This window comes from Haliaeetus albicilla, chromosome 11 (genome assembly GCF_947461875.1).
Source record: "Haliaeetus albicilla chromosome 11, bHalAlb1.1, whole genome shotgun sequence".
NCBI lineage: Eukaryota > Metazoa > Chordata > Aves > Accipitriformes > Accipitridae > Haliaeetus > Haliaeetus albicilla.
Window position 1 is genome coordinate 27,570,564 of NC_091493.1, and position 14,456 is coordinate 27,585,019.

A 14,456-nucleotide genomic window follows, 5' to 3' on the forward strand; every position below is an offset into this window, starting at 1 on the left:
TGCTGGGGTGGGGGCTGTCATTTTAGCATTGAGACTATCTTGCTGAAACCGTGTTTGGTATTTGCCGCTCTCTCTACATCTGGTGGAACATTTGCATTAGTGAAAACCATTTACTGAAATAAAACATGGAAGGATTTAGCTCTTGCAAAGCTTGTCTTGATAAGACCCACTTTTTAGTGGATGTGCCACTCATGGAATACCAGGGTTCCTAGTGTCAGTGTCAAGGGAGAGGTGTTAGTCTGACATCTGCCTGGGGAACATCCCAAGACAGAAACTTTGTCTTTCTGGTAGAAGACAGAGGAAAGAACCCAGGAGTTCTCAGTACAGTGTGTACTGGGAGGGATCTTAAAGATCACCTAGTTCCAAGCCCCCTGCCATGGGCAGGGACATCTTCCACTATACCAGGTTGCTCAAAGCCCCAGCCAACTTGGCCTTGAATACTTCCAGGCACGGGCCAGCTACAACTTCTCTGGGCAACCTGTTGCAGTGCCTCACAAACCCTCACAGTAAAGACTTTTTTCCTAATATCTAACCTAAATCTACCTTCTTTCAGTTTAAAGCCTTCACGCCTCATCCTATCACTACAGTCCCTGTTAGAGTCTCTCCCCATCTTTCCTGTAGGCCTCCTTTAATTACTGGAAGGCCACAATACTGTCTCCCCTGAGCCTTCTCTTCTCCAGGCTGAACAACCCCAACTCTCTCAGCCTGTCCTCATAAGGGAGGTGCTCCAGCCCCCTGATCATCTTCGTGGCCTTCCTCTGGACCCACTCGAGCATGGCCATACACATTTAGTGTACTGTTCTAGGTTCCCCACTGCATGTTCAATATTGGCTTTTGTTCTTGTAATATGCAAAAGAGCTGTGTAATTCCACCAGTCTGCATTCTCTAATAGTTAAAAGTATATCTCTACCCTTTTCTGAAATGGGTGGATGAATGGAGTGGGAAAGTTGTACACATGCTACATCCATGAGCAGAAAAAAAAAGACGACTTATATAAAAGATTTTTAAGTAAAAAAAAGTAAGGTCCAAAATTGAGGTCCCAGTCCTACCAGTCTTGCACATGGTTATTTATCAAGGGTGTTCACATTCTAGTGGTCACTATAAAGCCAAAGATCTGTAGCACATTAGATTATGCAAAGATATGACTCTTACAGGGTTAAGTTGCTCTAGTATCCTGTCCCAGTAACATCACAGCCCACTCACACTGCAGAAGCTGATGTGTTATGGGACAGATCTCCTTATGCAGATGTTCACATGAGCTCAGTACCCACAATTGTGCCAGATTTTTGAAAGAACCTTGATCCTATTTAGATAACAAAATCAATGGCCCTGATACAGTGAGAGTGTTAAATGTGAGAATGGATATTGAGCAGTTTTTGAGATAGGGGAATTATTTTAGCTGACAGGCTTAAAAATCTGGCTCCTAACAAAGGGAAATCAAGTTGAGAGTTTTGAAAGGCATCTAAATGACTATGACTGTCAGATGCCCAGAGCTCACTGGACTAAAATGTTTGAGAAGTGCACAGCTCTCTTGAGCATCCTTAAATATGCCAGTTGAAGGCTGCAACCGGATTTCAGCAGCTGTTCTAATCTTTTCCACTGTGTGCTGGAAGCTCTGGGACCTGTGGATGGATGGAACAACACTGAAAATCTGTGATTACTATTGGTGATTACCTGATCTTTATTAGCTGTCCTATTTAAAAGAAGGGGCTGTCAGTGTGCTCCACATGATAGTCAGCATATGGGCAAGTCAGTATGTTGCATAAGACTTTATCTTCCTTAGAAACTATGGCAGGAGGCTCCCATGTTTTGTCTTTTAGGTACAATGTTTAGTTAAGATCCTGGTGTAGTCCTTAAGATGGGTATGAGTAAGAAAAGCCCATTTAAAGAGGTGAAGATAATCAAACTATGTGAACTGTGAGTCGGACAGTAGTGGTCATTTACTGACAGCATGCTATAAGCCAGGAAAAACAAAGTTTTTGGATGGGTCCAAAGGGGAAAAAAAGGATAGCTCTGGAGGGCAGACTGAGTGATTATGGATTATTCTTATAACGCTTGTGAAATAGTCATTAAGAGCCTAGACAGGTAATGCAAATAACAGAAGGTGAGTGTGATACCTGAGGTGGTGTTTGGCATTGCCAGAAAGCATTCTGGGGGCACAAATCATGATATTCATTCCTGTTTGCAGCCAGCAAACACTGGGTATTGCTCATTTGTTTCTTTTCTACCTTGAAAGCAAAGTCTCCAGACTATGCAGTACCACATTTCCACTTCAAAGCAGCAGACATTTTCAGCCTGTGGAGCCTGGTTTCTGCAAGACTTCCACAAGCACAGTCCCAGTGCTCTGACAGGAACATTGTGCTTGCAGGCCTTTTGGGTTAAGATCTGAAAAAGTGCAATGGGACTATAAAATATTGAATTTAATTATGAGGGGGGAAAGGATAAGAGAGAGAGAGAGAGATTTAGTAAAATGGGTTGAGTCTTGCTTTTGTCTCCTTTTGAACATGAACACTCCTCCCCATACTGGGACAGTATGAGGAATGCCCTAATCAAATCCCAAGAAGTTACTGGGCACCTTTCACTGGCTGATGGATGTTTTTCACAATCTGGTGGAGTTCAGCCTGTTGTCGTTATTTAAGTCCCAGGAATGGCCCTGCCCCTCTATCACCTCTCTCAGGAATAGATACTAGATTAAGAAATGTGTTATGAACACCTTAACCTGTCAGTTTCCCAACCTTCAGTGATCCAAAGTCAACAGTAATAAGGAAGCAACATGCTCTTTGGCATTACTCTACTTTTCTCTCCATCTCAGCTGTAGTTTGAATCTGGGAGTATTAATATACTGCTTGCTAGCAATGGGTTGGGAATAGCTGCAGAACAGATTCGTGGCAGCTACTCCCTGCTCTGGGCCACAGAGATGCCCTGGGGATTTACTTGCATCATAGCAAATGCCCATAAGCATATCCAGAAGGAGAATGCAGACAGCACATTGCTCTTCCCACCTGGTTTTGTTGTTGTGGTTGTTTTCCAGTTCTCTCTCTAGGGCTTATGCGGTAATAAGCAGGTCAACATAATCACATTGTTATGAGAAAGAAATGTAGACATAATATTTTTATAAATTAATTAAGGGGGAGAGTTAATTGAAAATTTTATTTATTTTTAGGGAGTATTGACTTTGTATCTGGCCTTCTTACCAACGTAAATCCTTCAGTGGTACAGCTTTCCCCAGACAGCTGCCATTAAGAGAGATGCTTAAAAGTTGGGACAGCCTCAGACGATATCCCCTGAGAGTGGATTGCAATGTGCTGGGAAACCACCCTGTTCACCACAATAAATACAGAGAGCCAAAAGCATCTCTGACAGCCACAGCTGCTGTATTTTGGCCACAGTTAGGACATTCTATAAAAGGGCAATTATGGATACAGATAACCATTCTCATAAAAATCATAAATGCTGGATAGTATCCCAAGAGACTACCTACTTCAAAGAGCTCTAATCATAGAGATGCCGTAGTCTTTCTGGGAAGCCCGATTGCTTTACAGTGCTTCACTTTCTACATAATGTCTAATCTGAATACCTTAGGAGTCTGAACCCATGATTTCATGCCTTATCCAGAAGTTTCACGAAGAACAGATTGTTTCTTCTCTCCTTTTAGCAGCCTGTGAAAAATGCTGCCATCTAAAAATCGTAGAATCATACAACATTTTAGGTCGGAAGGGACCCCTGGGAATTATCTAATCCAATCTCCTGCTCAAAGCAGGGCCAACTTCCAAGTTAGTACAAGACCATGTCCAGTCAAGTTTTGAGTATTTCCAGGGACAAAGATACCACAGTGCCTCCAGGCTCCTGCTCCAGTCCCTAACCAGCCTCATATGACCCTGGATTGGTGCAACCTTGTCATAACAGAATGGCATTGTTGATTTATGATCAGCTGGTGACCTCCAGCAATCCCCAGGCCTTTTTCTGTAGGACAGCTGTATTTCTAATTGAATGGACTAATTCCCTGTCCTGTGTTTGGGTAGCTGATTATCTGTGCTTAAGTGCTGCATTTTGCATTTGATAGTATTGAATACCATCCCATTTATTTCTGATCCTATTTCCAGTTTGGCAAGACCATTTTGAATTACAAACCTTTAGCATACTAGCAGCCTTTCCTGGCATGTTGTCTGTACATTCCATGGTAATGCTCTCTTCTACTGAAAATATAATATTCTTTTTCCTTTTGTGGGTGGATGTATAGGTTCATTTGTTTGCATCTCTCCCAGAGCGATGACAGAAGTGCAGAGAAAGAGTCAATCTGCATTGGATTTTGGTAATAATTGGACTTTGCAAAGATAAAACAGCAAACGAATTGATTCAAAATCCACTTAAAGGTGATTCCAGTGTGTTCAGCATATTTGAGAACAAGCATGAGACAAGTTAGCAGCAGAAACAATTTATCTGGGGCCTTTAGAGAGAGGAGGAATGTTTAAATTTATTTATTTAGGATTATTTAATTTTTTAAAATCATGGTTTGAAAGCTAGCTCTTGGTGGGAGCTCTGTGCACACAATAAGCGTGTTTGGCCTTGAGCACATGTATCTGGTTTTAGTTAAGCCAAGCTGGCCACACTCATTCCACCCTGCACATGATCTCATTCCATGCTGTCATGGTATCTGCACACCATCCAGCAATATATTAACAGCATGAGTAACGTGTCTTATGTTGATTATTCTGTCACCAAGGGAGAAGTGTGTCTTGTCTGGTAGGAAACTCAATTTGTTTTAAACAAAGCTCTATACTTACGCTGGAGAAAAGTCAAGAGCTGTGCCTTGTGTTAGGAGAAAGAATTGGGAAGGTGCGTGCTGGCCCTTGGGTCTTGGGTAAGGCCATTTTGGGACTCAGACCAGCTACAACCAGAGAAGATTGCGGCTCCTGCACTGACAAGCTCTCCTTACACTGCGGCAAGGCCATTTGCACTGCTGCCATCATGCTTCATCAGTTCATACTCTGTGACACTTGGGGCACCTCCAAATTCTATTAGTCCAGGAAGAAAAATGCTCCTAGTAGCTTTTATTTTGCATTTAATGAAATGACCAGGTTGGTGTTAGAAATGCAGTGTGCTGTGTGTCAGCCGAATGGAAGAAATGTCTCCAGGCTGCAGGGAGGAGAGGGAAGGCTTGAAAAACTTGTTCAGCTGCTCAGTGTTCATATTTGTTCTGTGTGCAGTGAACGAGCTGAAATCTGTGCCCCTGCTGGGCCTGTTTACAGTGTGTGTTACCCACAGGGCAAGTTTTCTGCTACGGTCATCTGTCAGATTGGAGGGGAAGGGCCATTGCTAGTGGCTGTCATTAGAGGCTGCATCATTCTCTTTGCATATTTACTGAGCTAAACTCCAGCCTCAGCTCTCATGTGTGTGATAAAGGAGGTGCCTCTCTACAGCATCTCAAGTGTGAGAGCCCCAAAGCCCTTTATAATGTAGAGGCTAATTCAACTTCAGATTGTGCCTGGGAGCAAAGCACTCCTCATTTGAAAAGGGGTAAAACTGAGGGACTGAAGGCTGAAGTTAATTGCTTCTCCCATACGCAGTCCTCAGAACAGATTTCGATGCATACATGACGCCCCCTCCATCCCTGTGCTACACTTAAACTGGTCGGTCTTGTTCTACTAAAAAGGGCAGGAGAATCTGGCATTAGCTGCTGCTGTGCTTTTTCTTTTTTTGCACAATCCACTGTTGGCACTTGGAGTCCCCGATTCCCAGGTTTGGTCCTCCTTGTCTTGGTAGCCTCCCTGCAAGTAGAACTGAAGGACCTTTCTGGCGCACAGGGTTTTCCTGACCTCCTACTGCTGCTTTTTCTCTGGAGAGTAGCCTCCGACTCATCGAGGACGCTGCAGATCCAAACCCTCTGTGTCTCTTGGTTCCTTATATGGTAACATGAAGAAGTCTTAGCATTTTATTTCTGATTTGGAGTTACCCTGGTTGTCTTCTCAGCTGGGGAACTAGAAACTTTAAAACCACAGGCAAACTAGTTCTTACCACCAAGAAACCATACCTTGGTTCATGCATGTGTATGCCACTGTCTCACCACTGTCTTACTGAAGACCAGGCTGCATTGTTAACAATTATATTCCCCCTACAAAACCTTTGCAGCAGCTAGAGTTTTAAGCATTCCCATTTTTTTCCCTTCTGGAAAGGGCTTTAAGATGCTTGTTTTAACAGCAGAAGAAAGAGGCTGAGATGGAGGGAGCATGCCCAGCAGGCTGTGGGGCAGAGCTGGCTTTTCTGGCAGAGAGCACACTAACACAGGGGTGATGGTGGGCAGTGAGAGCAGGAGGTAATGGAGCTGGGGACACCTAGAAGGGACTTGAAGGGGCTCTGCACTCTTGAGCCATCACATCCAGACATGCAGGGAGTGGAGAAAACATTCCTGAATGGGGGCAGAGGTGTCCTTGTTCATCCCAGAGCCAAATGCATTTTGGTGACTTATCCCCACCTCTGACAGAAGCCATCCTACAAAAGAGGCAGAGCAGTGAGCAGACCTAAGTTTTCCTGATTGCCAAACCCTTGTGATTGTCTCTAGGAAGTCCTTGAGTGACTTTGATGAATTTGTGAGAGCCTGGAGTGATGCAGTTTTGCACTGGGTTAGTGAAGAGTGCTTTGACAAGGTGATATGTTCTTGTGCTGGAGTCCAGCCCACCCTACTGCAGGCTGTCCCCTCTACTGGCCACAAGCCCATCGCTGGATATAGTGCTGAGGGTGCATATGAGCATGAAACCGTAAGGAAAGTAACAGCACTTAATGACTTGAGACACATTTAAGGGCAGAAACAAAGCGTTATGATGGCTAAAGGAGCTCCAGCAAATTTCAGGGGCTGTGGGAGCTCAATGTCTCTTCAGGGCCAGCTGCTAGCATTTAAAAAGGCATATGAGGTTTTTTTTCCTTTATCTCTTCCCTAGATTTTATGCTGATGAGACACAACTCCTGACAAGCACTGAGAGCTGCACCCCTGCCACATATCCCCAGTGTGTCATCAGCCCCAATTTTTAAAAGTAACTGTAGGTTTCTTTTCTCGTGTTGCAGGTTCCACCATATTAGCTGAGCGGCTGGGACTGTCCACACCAAGCTCGCCCACATCGACACCCAATTCCCCCACCGTCCTCTGCAGCGGCGTCTCTGACCCCATATTGTCTACATGTGGCTCTGGCCCCCTCTGCAGCTCTATCAGTGGTAAGTGTGGTGGGATCCCCTGCTGCCTTGCCTTTGCCTCCCCTTGCCCGCTCCTGCACTGCTTCCCTTCACAGTCTCACACTTGTCTCCCAGAAGGACCCTAAAACCACAATGATCAACAGAGTCTCCTGACAGCTCCCTTGAGGGGGGGAAGGGAGAGCCTCTGCAAAGGCTGTTTTCAGTCTGTTTTACGTGGAAGCTGCTTAGATGCCTAAACAGCAATATATCTCCAACCCTTTTCATCATGATCGGTCCCAAGGGAGGAAGCAGGGTTTCTGTTATGTGCGTGGCCCTGTGATGCACAGCTCCTTCTGGAGAGCTTTGTGGCAGTGACATGTTGCATGCTAGCTTAGACTGGAGCTACAGATATTCCCCCCTTTCCCTCTCCACACACCTTCAGTACCCTCTGCAGAAAAAGGCGGTATTGATATTTCTAGTATGCCGATAAATTCCAGTGATATTTAGATAAATGTACATGCAGTAGTAAATGATAGGCTGTTCCGCAGCATTTTTTAAAACCCCCAGGCACCTGCATGATCCCAAGGCATTGATGGTGGGATATATAACTTACCAAATCCTTGTCATTGTTGTCCAAACCAAGGTTGTTTTTCACTGAAGGTACCTACCAGTCTCAAGTCTAGTAACTGGTGACAGCAAACATTCAGATTTTTAATGGGTTTTGAGGGAAAAAAATAGAAATTTTCTCATTATCTTGCGACCTCATCTGGCTTCATTGATGAGGCCTCATTACAGATGTGCTGTGAGCATTATTACTGCAGCCCATCACAGCTCTTGAAGCAATGACCCACTATGAGCTAGATGCTGTCCATGGGGGTACCACCCCCACCCCTGTCCTGAAGAATCCACACGGGGTGATCTGTAGCTAGGCATTGTGGTCTCACATCCTTGGATCAGCCCTAGAGATGAAGCACTGCTTGTCTTGGGAGCTGCTGCCACCATGTGCCACCCAGTCTCTCCCTTTTCAAAGCAGTTGGCTTGATCTGCCCCTCCTGGTTTTTCCTCCCTTGTTAATGTTTAGACAGTAGTTTGAAAACGTGAAACTGCTCTTTGTCCCTGCTGCGTGGGAACAGCTTTCTCTTGGTTTGCTCTGTGTGGGCAGCAGCTCCCAGCAGTTGCTGCTTTTCTGCTGTCCTAAGCCTTGGCATGTGAACCAGGGCTTAGCGAGTGGGACAGTAGGTCACAGGAAGGCCCTCTGATCCTGGAGCATCCATTTCTGCTAGGGCATGGTTCCTCCTTCTGTAGCTAGCTTCAGGGCAGAAATTACCTGGCATGTCAGGAAGTGTTTTAAGCGGCATGGTGACCCTGTTCTTTGTGTTTCAGGGACAGCTCCCAACTCTCCAATCAGCTTGCCTGAGTCACCCATCTCCCCGTCTGTCTCAGGGCCCTGGGGAGACGAATGCACCATCTGCTACGAGAACATGGTAGACACAGTCATTTACTCCTGTGGACACATGTGTCTCTGCTATTCGTGTGGGCTGAAGCTCAAGAAGATGGCCAACGCTTGCTGCCCCATTTGCAGACGGGCCATCAAAGATATCATCAAAACATACCGCAGCACTTAGAGCAGCAGATGCTGTGGTGGGGACTGGGCAGGTGGGGAGGAGGCTGTGAAACCACATAGGTCTTGGCCTCTACTCATCATCCAGGAGATTCAAAAACCATCACCACCCACCACCCTGATCTCCTCTTCCATGGACAACAGATGAGATAAGCTTAGATGCTGCTCTTCTACCCTCCAAGCAAGCCCTGGGGCTGAACTCCAGTGTGTCAGGGAAGTTGCGATGGACTAATCTCCCTTGTGGATTTTAAACTTTATCTCAAAAAAACCCCAGCTGGTGCGATCATCCCTTTTCTACACCATGCACAGCAGAGAGGAGTCTCCAATGTTTAGCAGGGGCAGCAAGTGGTAAAAGGTTCAGTGCTACACATCTCCTTCCAGAGACACCCCACGTGCAGAGGACAGCTTCGCAGAAGAGGAGAAACAAGCGACATGTTTCCATGTACAACCAGCCTGACTGTGGGAAGCCCCTTAGAAAGGACAGAGCGAGGCAAGCTTTGACCCAGCGAGGGAGGTGCAGTGAGCACATTCACAGAGGAAAGGCCGGGGCCAGTCCAGAAAAGGACCCAGGATTTGCAAAGCAACACCTGCCCCACATCTGCAGGCAGAAGAGCAGCCCCGTGGCTGTCCTCCACTCCTCCCTCGCTGTTCCCTGGCAGAGGCATTCATGGCGAGTTTGGCAGCCAACAGTGGCACTGGCCTTGCCCCCTCTCAGTGGCATCCAGCCGTCTCCTGTTGCCATCCCGTTGCATGACGAGCGGCTCTCAAACCCCACCACTACCAATTTGCGTGTGGTCTCCACGCAGCACAAGGGATTCAGCAGCATCTCTGCCCCCACGGGCCTGTGGGAGAGGGAGATGCGCCCCCCTCACCTTTCCTCCCCCTACCATCCAGACAGCACTTGTGAGGAAAAAATAAAAGAAAAAAAAGAAACAAAACCCCCAACCCCAGTGGGGAAGAATGTATAAACCCACATGTCTGCGGGTTTCATTTACTGGTAACTTTATCACTGTGCTTTAAGACAAAACCAGCCAGGTGGTACTGAGCCCTTCACAGCCAGCCCGCCGGCAGGACGTGGCTGTCCTTACATGTTAGGAAGAAAGGAAAGAAAAAAAAATAGCTTGAGGGGTTTAGTTTGCTTTGGTTTATTTAAATAAATAAATCCCCTTCCCTCCAGCCCCAGTTGGGAACCCTGCGGTCCCCATGGTGGGTGCCTGCAATGGCTGCCCCTGTGGTTGCCATGACAACCGCCACTCCGCCATGGCCCCTGGCCTGTCCAGGGCTGCCGGCCCCTGGGCCCAGGCATGGTGGCTCCGCAGCAGCAGGAGCTGTCGGTCTGCCCCCCAGCCTGCTGCCTTTCAGGGCTGTGCGGGAGGTAGAGATGGTGCCTGGGCCCCGAGGGGTGATCGGGCTGGAGTGCAGCAGCAGCAGCATTCACCCTGCCATGTTGCCCACCAGGCCAGGCTGGGGAAGGCCATGAAGTCGCACCCCTCCTGCCGAGCCTTTTCCTGCACCCCAGCAAATGGCCGCTGATAGGACGCAGGGGAACAGCATGGCGTAGGAATAAAGGCATTTAATATACACAGCCACTCGCTGCAGGGGTTATCGTACCCCCCCAGGCAGCAGGTGGGTGAAGAAGCACTTGCAGAGGCTGCTCCCAAGAGCACCTGGAAAACATGTCCTCGCCCTGTCCTCTCGAGGAAATGAAAAAAGAGGCTACTAGTTGGAGACCGCATTGTAGAGCCTTTCTCTAAAGGCACCACCATCACTGCAGCCTACCACGGGGGTCTGCGGCTACCCCCAGCCCGCCCCAGTGGGCAGTACTAACTTGAACTCTGATATTCTGGTTACAGGGATTTACGTTGTTTCTTTGCATACCTCTCACCTATACCCCTAACCCAGCCCTGCCCTGTCCTGCACTCCAGGCTGGCTGTTGAAAGCCCCGGAGCATCATGGCTCCCGTGCCCAGACATCCTCACCGCAGAGTGGGAGGAGGCCGGGTTGGCACGAGTCTGGGGGAAGTCACAGCAGCCATGCCAGAAGCATGGCTGGTCCGCAGGCATGCAGCCAGCCTCCAGCTTGCCTGAGGACAGAGCCGGGACCGGCAGACGCAGGGAGCCTGTTTCAGTAGTTATACAAACTCCAGTGCAAAGAACTCCAAGGGGTAGGATGGTGTCAGTAAAATAGTGGATGTGGGGAAACGTGCAATAAGCAGCCTCCCGAGCCTTCACCACACCAGTGGGACCGGTTCCTCTCCATGCAGGGCAAGCCAAGGGGTACATTTTATTTTTCAAGAAATTCCATCCATGGGTACCAGTGCAGTGGTGTGAATTCCCTCTTCACCTTTTAAATTCAGAGTGTTTTAATATATAACTGTGTTTGTTTTACTGTGGACCAAACTCTAAGAGTTAGCAGAAGCTGAAAGCTCCCCCAGCATCCGAGCTCAAAAATTGGGGTTAAGTCCTGCTCCTGGCATCAGCTGGCCTCCAGCTGTGAACAGGGAGGAAGAGAGCAAGGGTCTCTCCAGGGAGAAAAAAAAACAACCAGCAAAAGCAGTAACAGTAATAACAATCCTAACCTTTTGTTTTGTTTGGTGTAGGTTCCCACGTACCTCCGTGTTCTTGTGTCATTTGCATTTCATTGCTTTACTTTAAGATGTTTTGTGTTCTGTTTAAAGAGAAGAATAACTCATTGTGAAAAATTGGATAACTGTGATTGTGAATAAAGTTAATTTAGCTATCCTGCAGCAGCATGGGCAACTGAGTATTTACCACTTCCACAAGCACGGCAAAACATGATGGGCATTGCAGTGGCAAGAGGCTGAGGTAAGAGCAACAGTGGCATGAGTGCCTCTTCCTTGGGGGGAGCTGGGTGGAGAGAGCTCAGGCTTTCCTTCAGTGCTTGAGGATGAGGGGGTGTTGAGAGCTGGGTAATGAATAGCCCCCTGATGGACCCCATACACATGTAAGGAATAAAGGAAGCCACAAAAGTAAAAGAAAGGGCTAACCACATTCCTGCAAACTTAAGCCCCATGCTCCTGAGCCTCTTTACATCCTCCCAAGAGAGAAGCCACAGCTTCTTTACTCTCATTGCTTTGTTTGCACCGTCTCTCCTGAGTGCCTGTAACAGCAAAAAAAAGCCATCCGCCAGCACAAGAAAGAGAAAATGTGCTGTGAGGAAACCCAGGACCATGCTGCTCATCCTGGCAGGGGCCAGGTAAGGTGGCTACAGAGGAGGCAGAACAGTAACAAAATAGCCTGCTATCCCCACCCCAGCTCTGCAGAGATATGACAGTCCAACACCTGACAGGAGTATCCCAGCCCTGAACTGAGCAACATGTTGACAAGGCTCACTGACAAGCCGTAGTCTGGCCAAGGGAGATGCTGAGGCAAGATGCAGATGCTTCCTCAGCATGTAGCAAGGGACACAGGGACCCAAAGGGGCTTTGGATTCTCCAGAGTGATGCCAATTCCCCCAAAACCCAATAGCTCTTCTGCTGCAGCGATCTGTTCAGGAGTACACCTACAACACAGCTGTGTGAGATTTCATCCTCATCCTTTTGTTTAGCTATTCAGCAAATGAGAGACCAGGTGGATCACTGTCTCTTATCACAGGACATATTTGAGTTGGCATCTTCTCCCTCAGTGTGGGTGCTCCATCTGCCAAGGGACAGGGACATCCCAGAAGAAGTGTCCTCAGCCTCTCCAGCTGAAGCTATTCCACTCTAACATCTCCCCAGTGGCTTAACACTTTCCAGGCTGGGTAAAGCGAAACCACTTCTACAACCCAGCTTTCTCCAACACAACCCTGAGGAGCTCTTAGCTGTTGGGACAAGGCAAGTCTGCACGCACCTGTGCAGGACTCCAAGAGCAGTGCCCAACTCCTGCTTTCCCAGGGACAGGAGGACCTTCAGCAGGCTTGGAAAGCCCTCTGTGGCCACAGGCCTGCCATGGGAAGCCTCCCTGTCTCCTCAGGAGCAAGGGATAGAGCTGCTCAACATAGACTGCTCCTAAAACTGGGGACGCTGACCTGCCAGACAGCTGCTTCCAGATGTGCTAAGCCCAAGCACTGCCACATATTAGGACAATTGAAGTGCTAACGCTCTGGGCCAAACTCAGATTATCCCCTCCCCTGGCATCAGCAAGAGGGACCAGGGCAGGTACCGCTGTGTGTCCCTGCTGACAGCCCCAGCCCGTTCATTCCCTCCTGCAGCTGCCATGTGCAATAGCCCCAGTGAGCTCTGCATCCTCATCCGCTAAGCACTGCTGGAGTCACCCTGCCCTGAGCTGCCTCCCCAGGCCATCACCATCATCAGGTCACCAAATCCAAACCAGATCTGCAGTCTCAGCATCGCTCCCAAGCTATTCTCCACCAAGACCAACCATGGCTCAGCACAGACCTTCCCCAGCGACAAGGCATCCCACCGCCGCAGCCCTCCGGCTGCTTCAGGCAGGACCATCCCCCGAGTTTCCCCGGCCGGCTGCGGCACAGCCCGCGGGGCCCGAGCCCACGGACCGCGCCGGGCCGGGGGCGAGGAGGACTTGGAGGAAGGAGGGAAGAAGGATGCTCCGAAAGTGGTCCAGGAGGGGCAGAGCTGGTCCAGCATCGCCACCTGGTGCTCTACACCCGGCACGGCACACAGCCTCTTCCCCCCGCCCCGCTTCTCCTAAGGTTCACTTTACTCCTTTACAAACGCTACAAATACACATAAGGAGGACCAGAAATATTTAGTCTGAGTGCAGCGCAGCTCTCTGAGAAAAATGGGGAATGAAGGGAGCAATTAACAGTGGGTTACAATATACAAGGGGATACATTATATGGTGATTGCAGCAGTCCAGAAAAACCCTTTCAACCTTAAGCTGGCTGGCTCACCCTTACTCTGTGTGTAGAGGAGGCACAGTTCCCAGGCACACTTGTCACTAAGTTTGTGTCTTAAAATGCCCAGGACTGTGTGCTGTCTCAGATCTAATTCCTGGCATCCTTCAGACAGCTGGGGTGCCCAAACATGACTCCTCCTGCATCATCTACCTACGTGCCAGCATGGTGGAACATCTCATGGGTGCTGCTAGCCAACGCTGTACCTCCGATGAGAGCTGGCTCACCTCAGGGCCTGGGTGAGACTCATTTCTCCACAGGATGTTTGTGAAGTGCTACAGCACATGGTGAAGGCATAGCCCCATGCTCAAGTGCGGGATGCATTCATGCAAGGTCATTCTCTGCTGCAGGAACAAAAAGTCGGGGAGGGCCAACACCACTCTGCAGTCCTGCTTTCCAAGGTGGCAGCCAGGCAGTAGGCATGACCCCTTTTACCTCCAGATTTGCAAACTGCTAACAGACAATGAGGAAGTGGACGACACTTTGTAGAGGGCTCCTATAGCCAAGTTGGGAACTGAAGTGCTAGAAAACAACTTGTTTGCTATTGCATCCCCTATTACAGTCCGCTCCCCCATTATATCCCCTAATCTACTCTCTTCTGCATCCCCAAGAGATGTCCCGAATAAGGAGAGGGGGGAAACATTAGGAGAAACTCTTCAGTTTTATGTCTGCTGCTTCACACAGCAACTTCTACTTGTTGAGCTATCTGGGGCCTCCAACCTTCATAGCCGGGTAAGAGAAGTCAGTAGGGCCTAGCAACCTTACAGGATCAGATCATAATATCCTGGGTTCAAGC

General features: G+C 48.4%; 1 protein-coding gene across 4 annotated transcripts in view; it reads left to right on the top strand.

Moving 5' to 3' along the window:
- NEURL1 (neuralized E3 ubiquitin protein ligase 1) overlaps positions 1 to 11,531 on the top strand; it is a 166,013-nt gene extending 154,482 nt beyond the window's left edge. For all 4 annotated transcript variants that reach the window (XM_069796900.1, XM_069796902.1, XM_069796901.1 and 1 more), the window contains exons 5-6: positions 7,060 to 7,206; positions 8,548 to 11,531. In XM_069796900.1, the coding sequence (XP_069653001.1) occupies positions 7,060 to 7,206; positions 8,548 to 8,789 (389 nt within the window). In that variant the 3' untranslated portion in view covers positions 8,790 to 11,531. The remainder of the gene's footprint in view (positions 1 to 7,059; positions 7,207 to 8,547) is intronic.
- Positions 11,532 to 14,456: the final 2,925 nt, after the last annotated feature.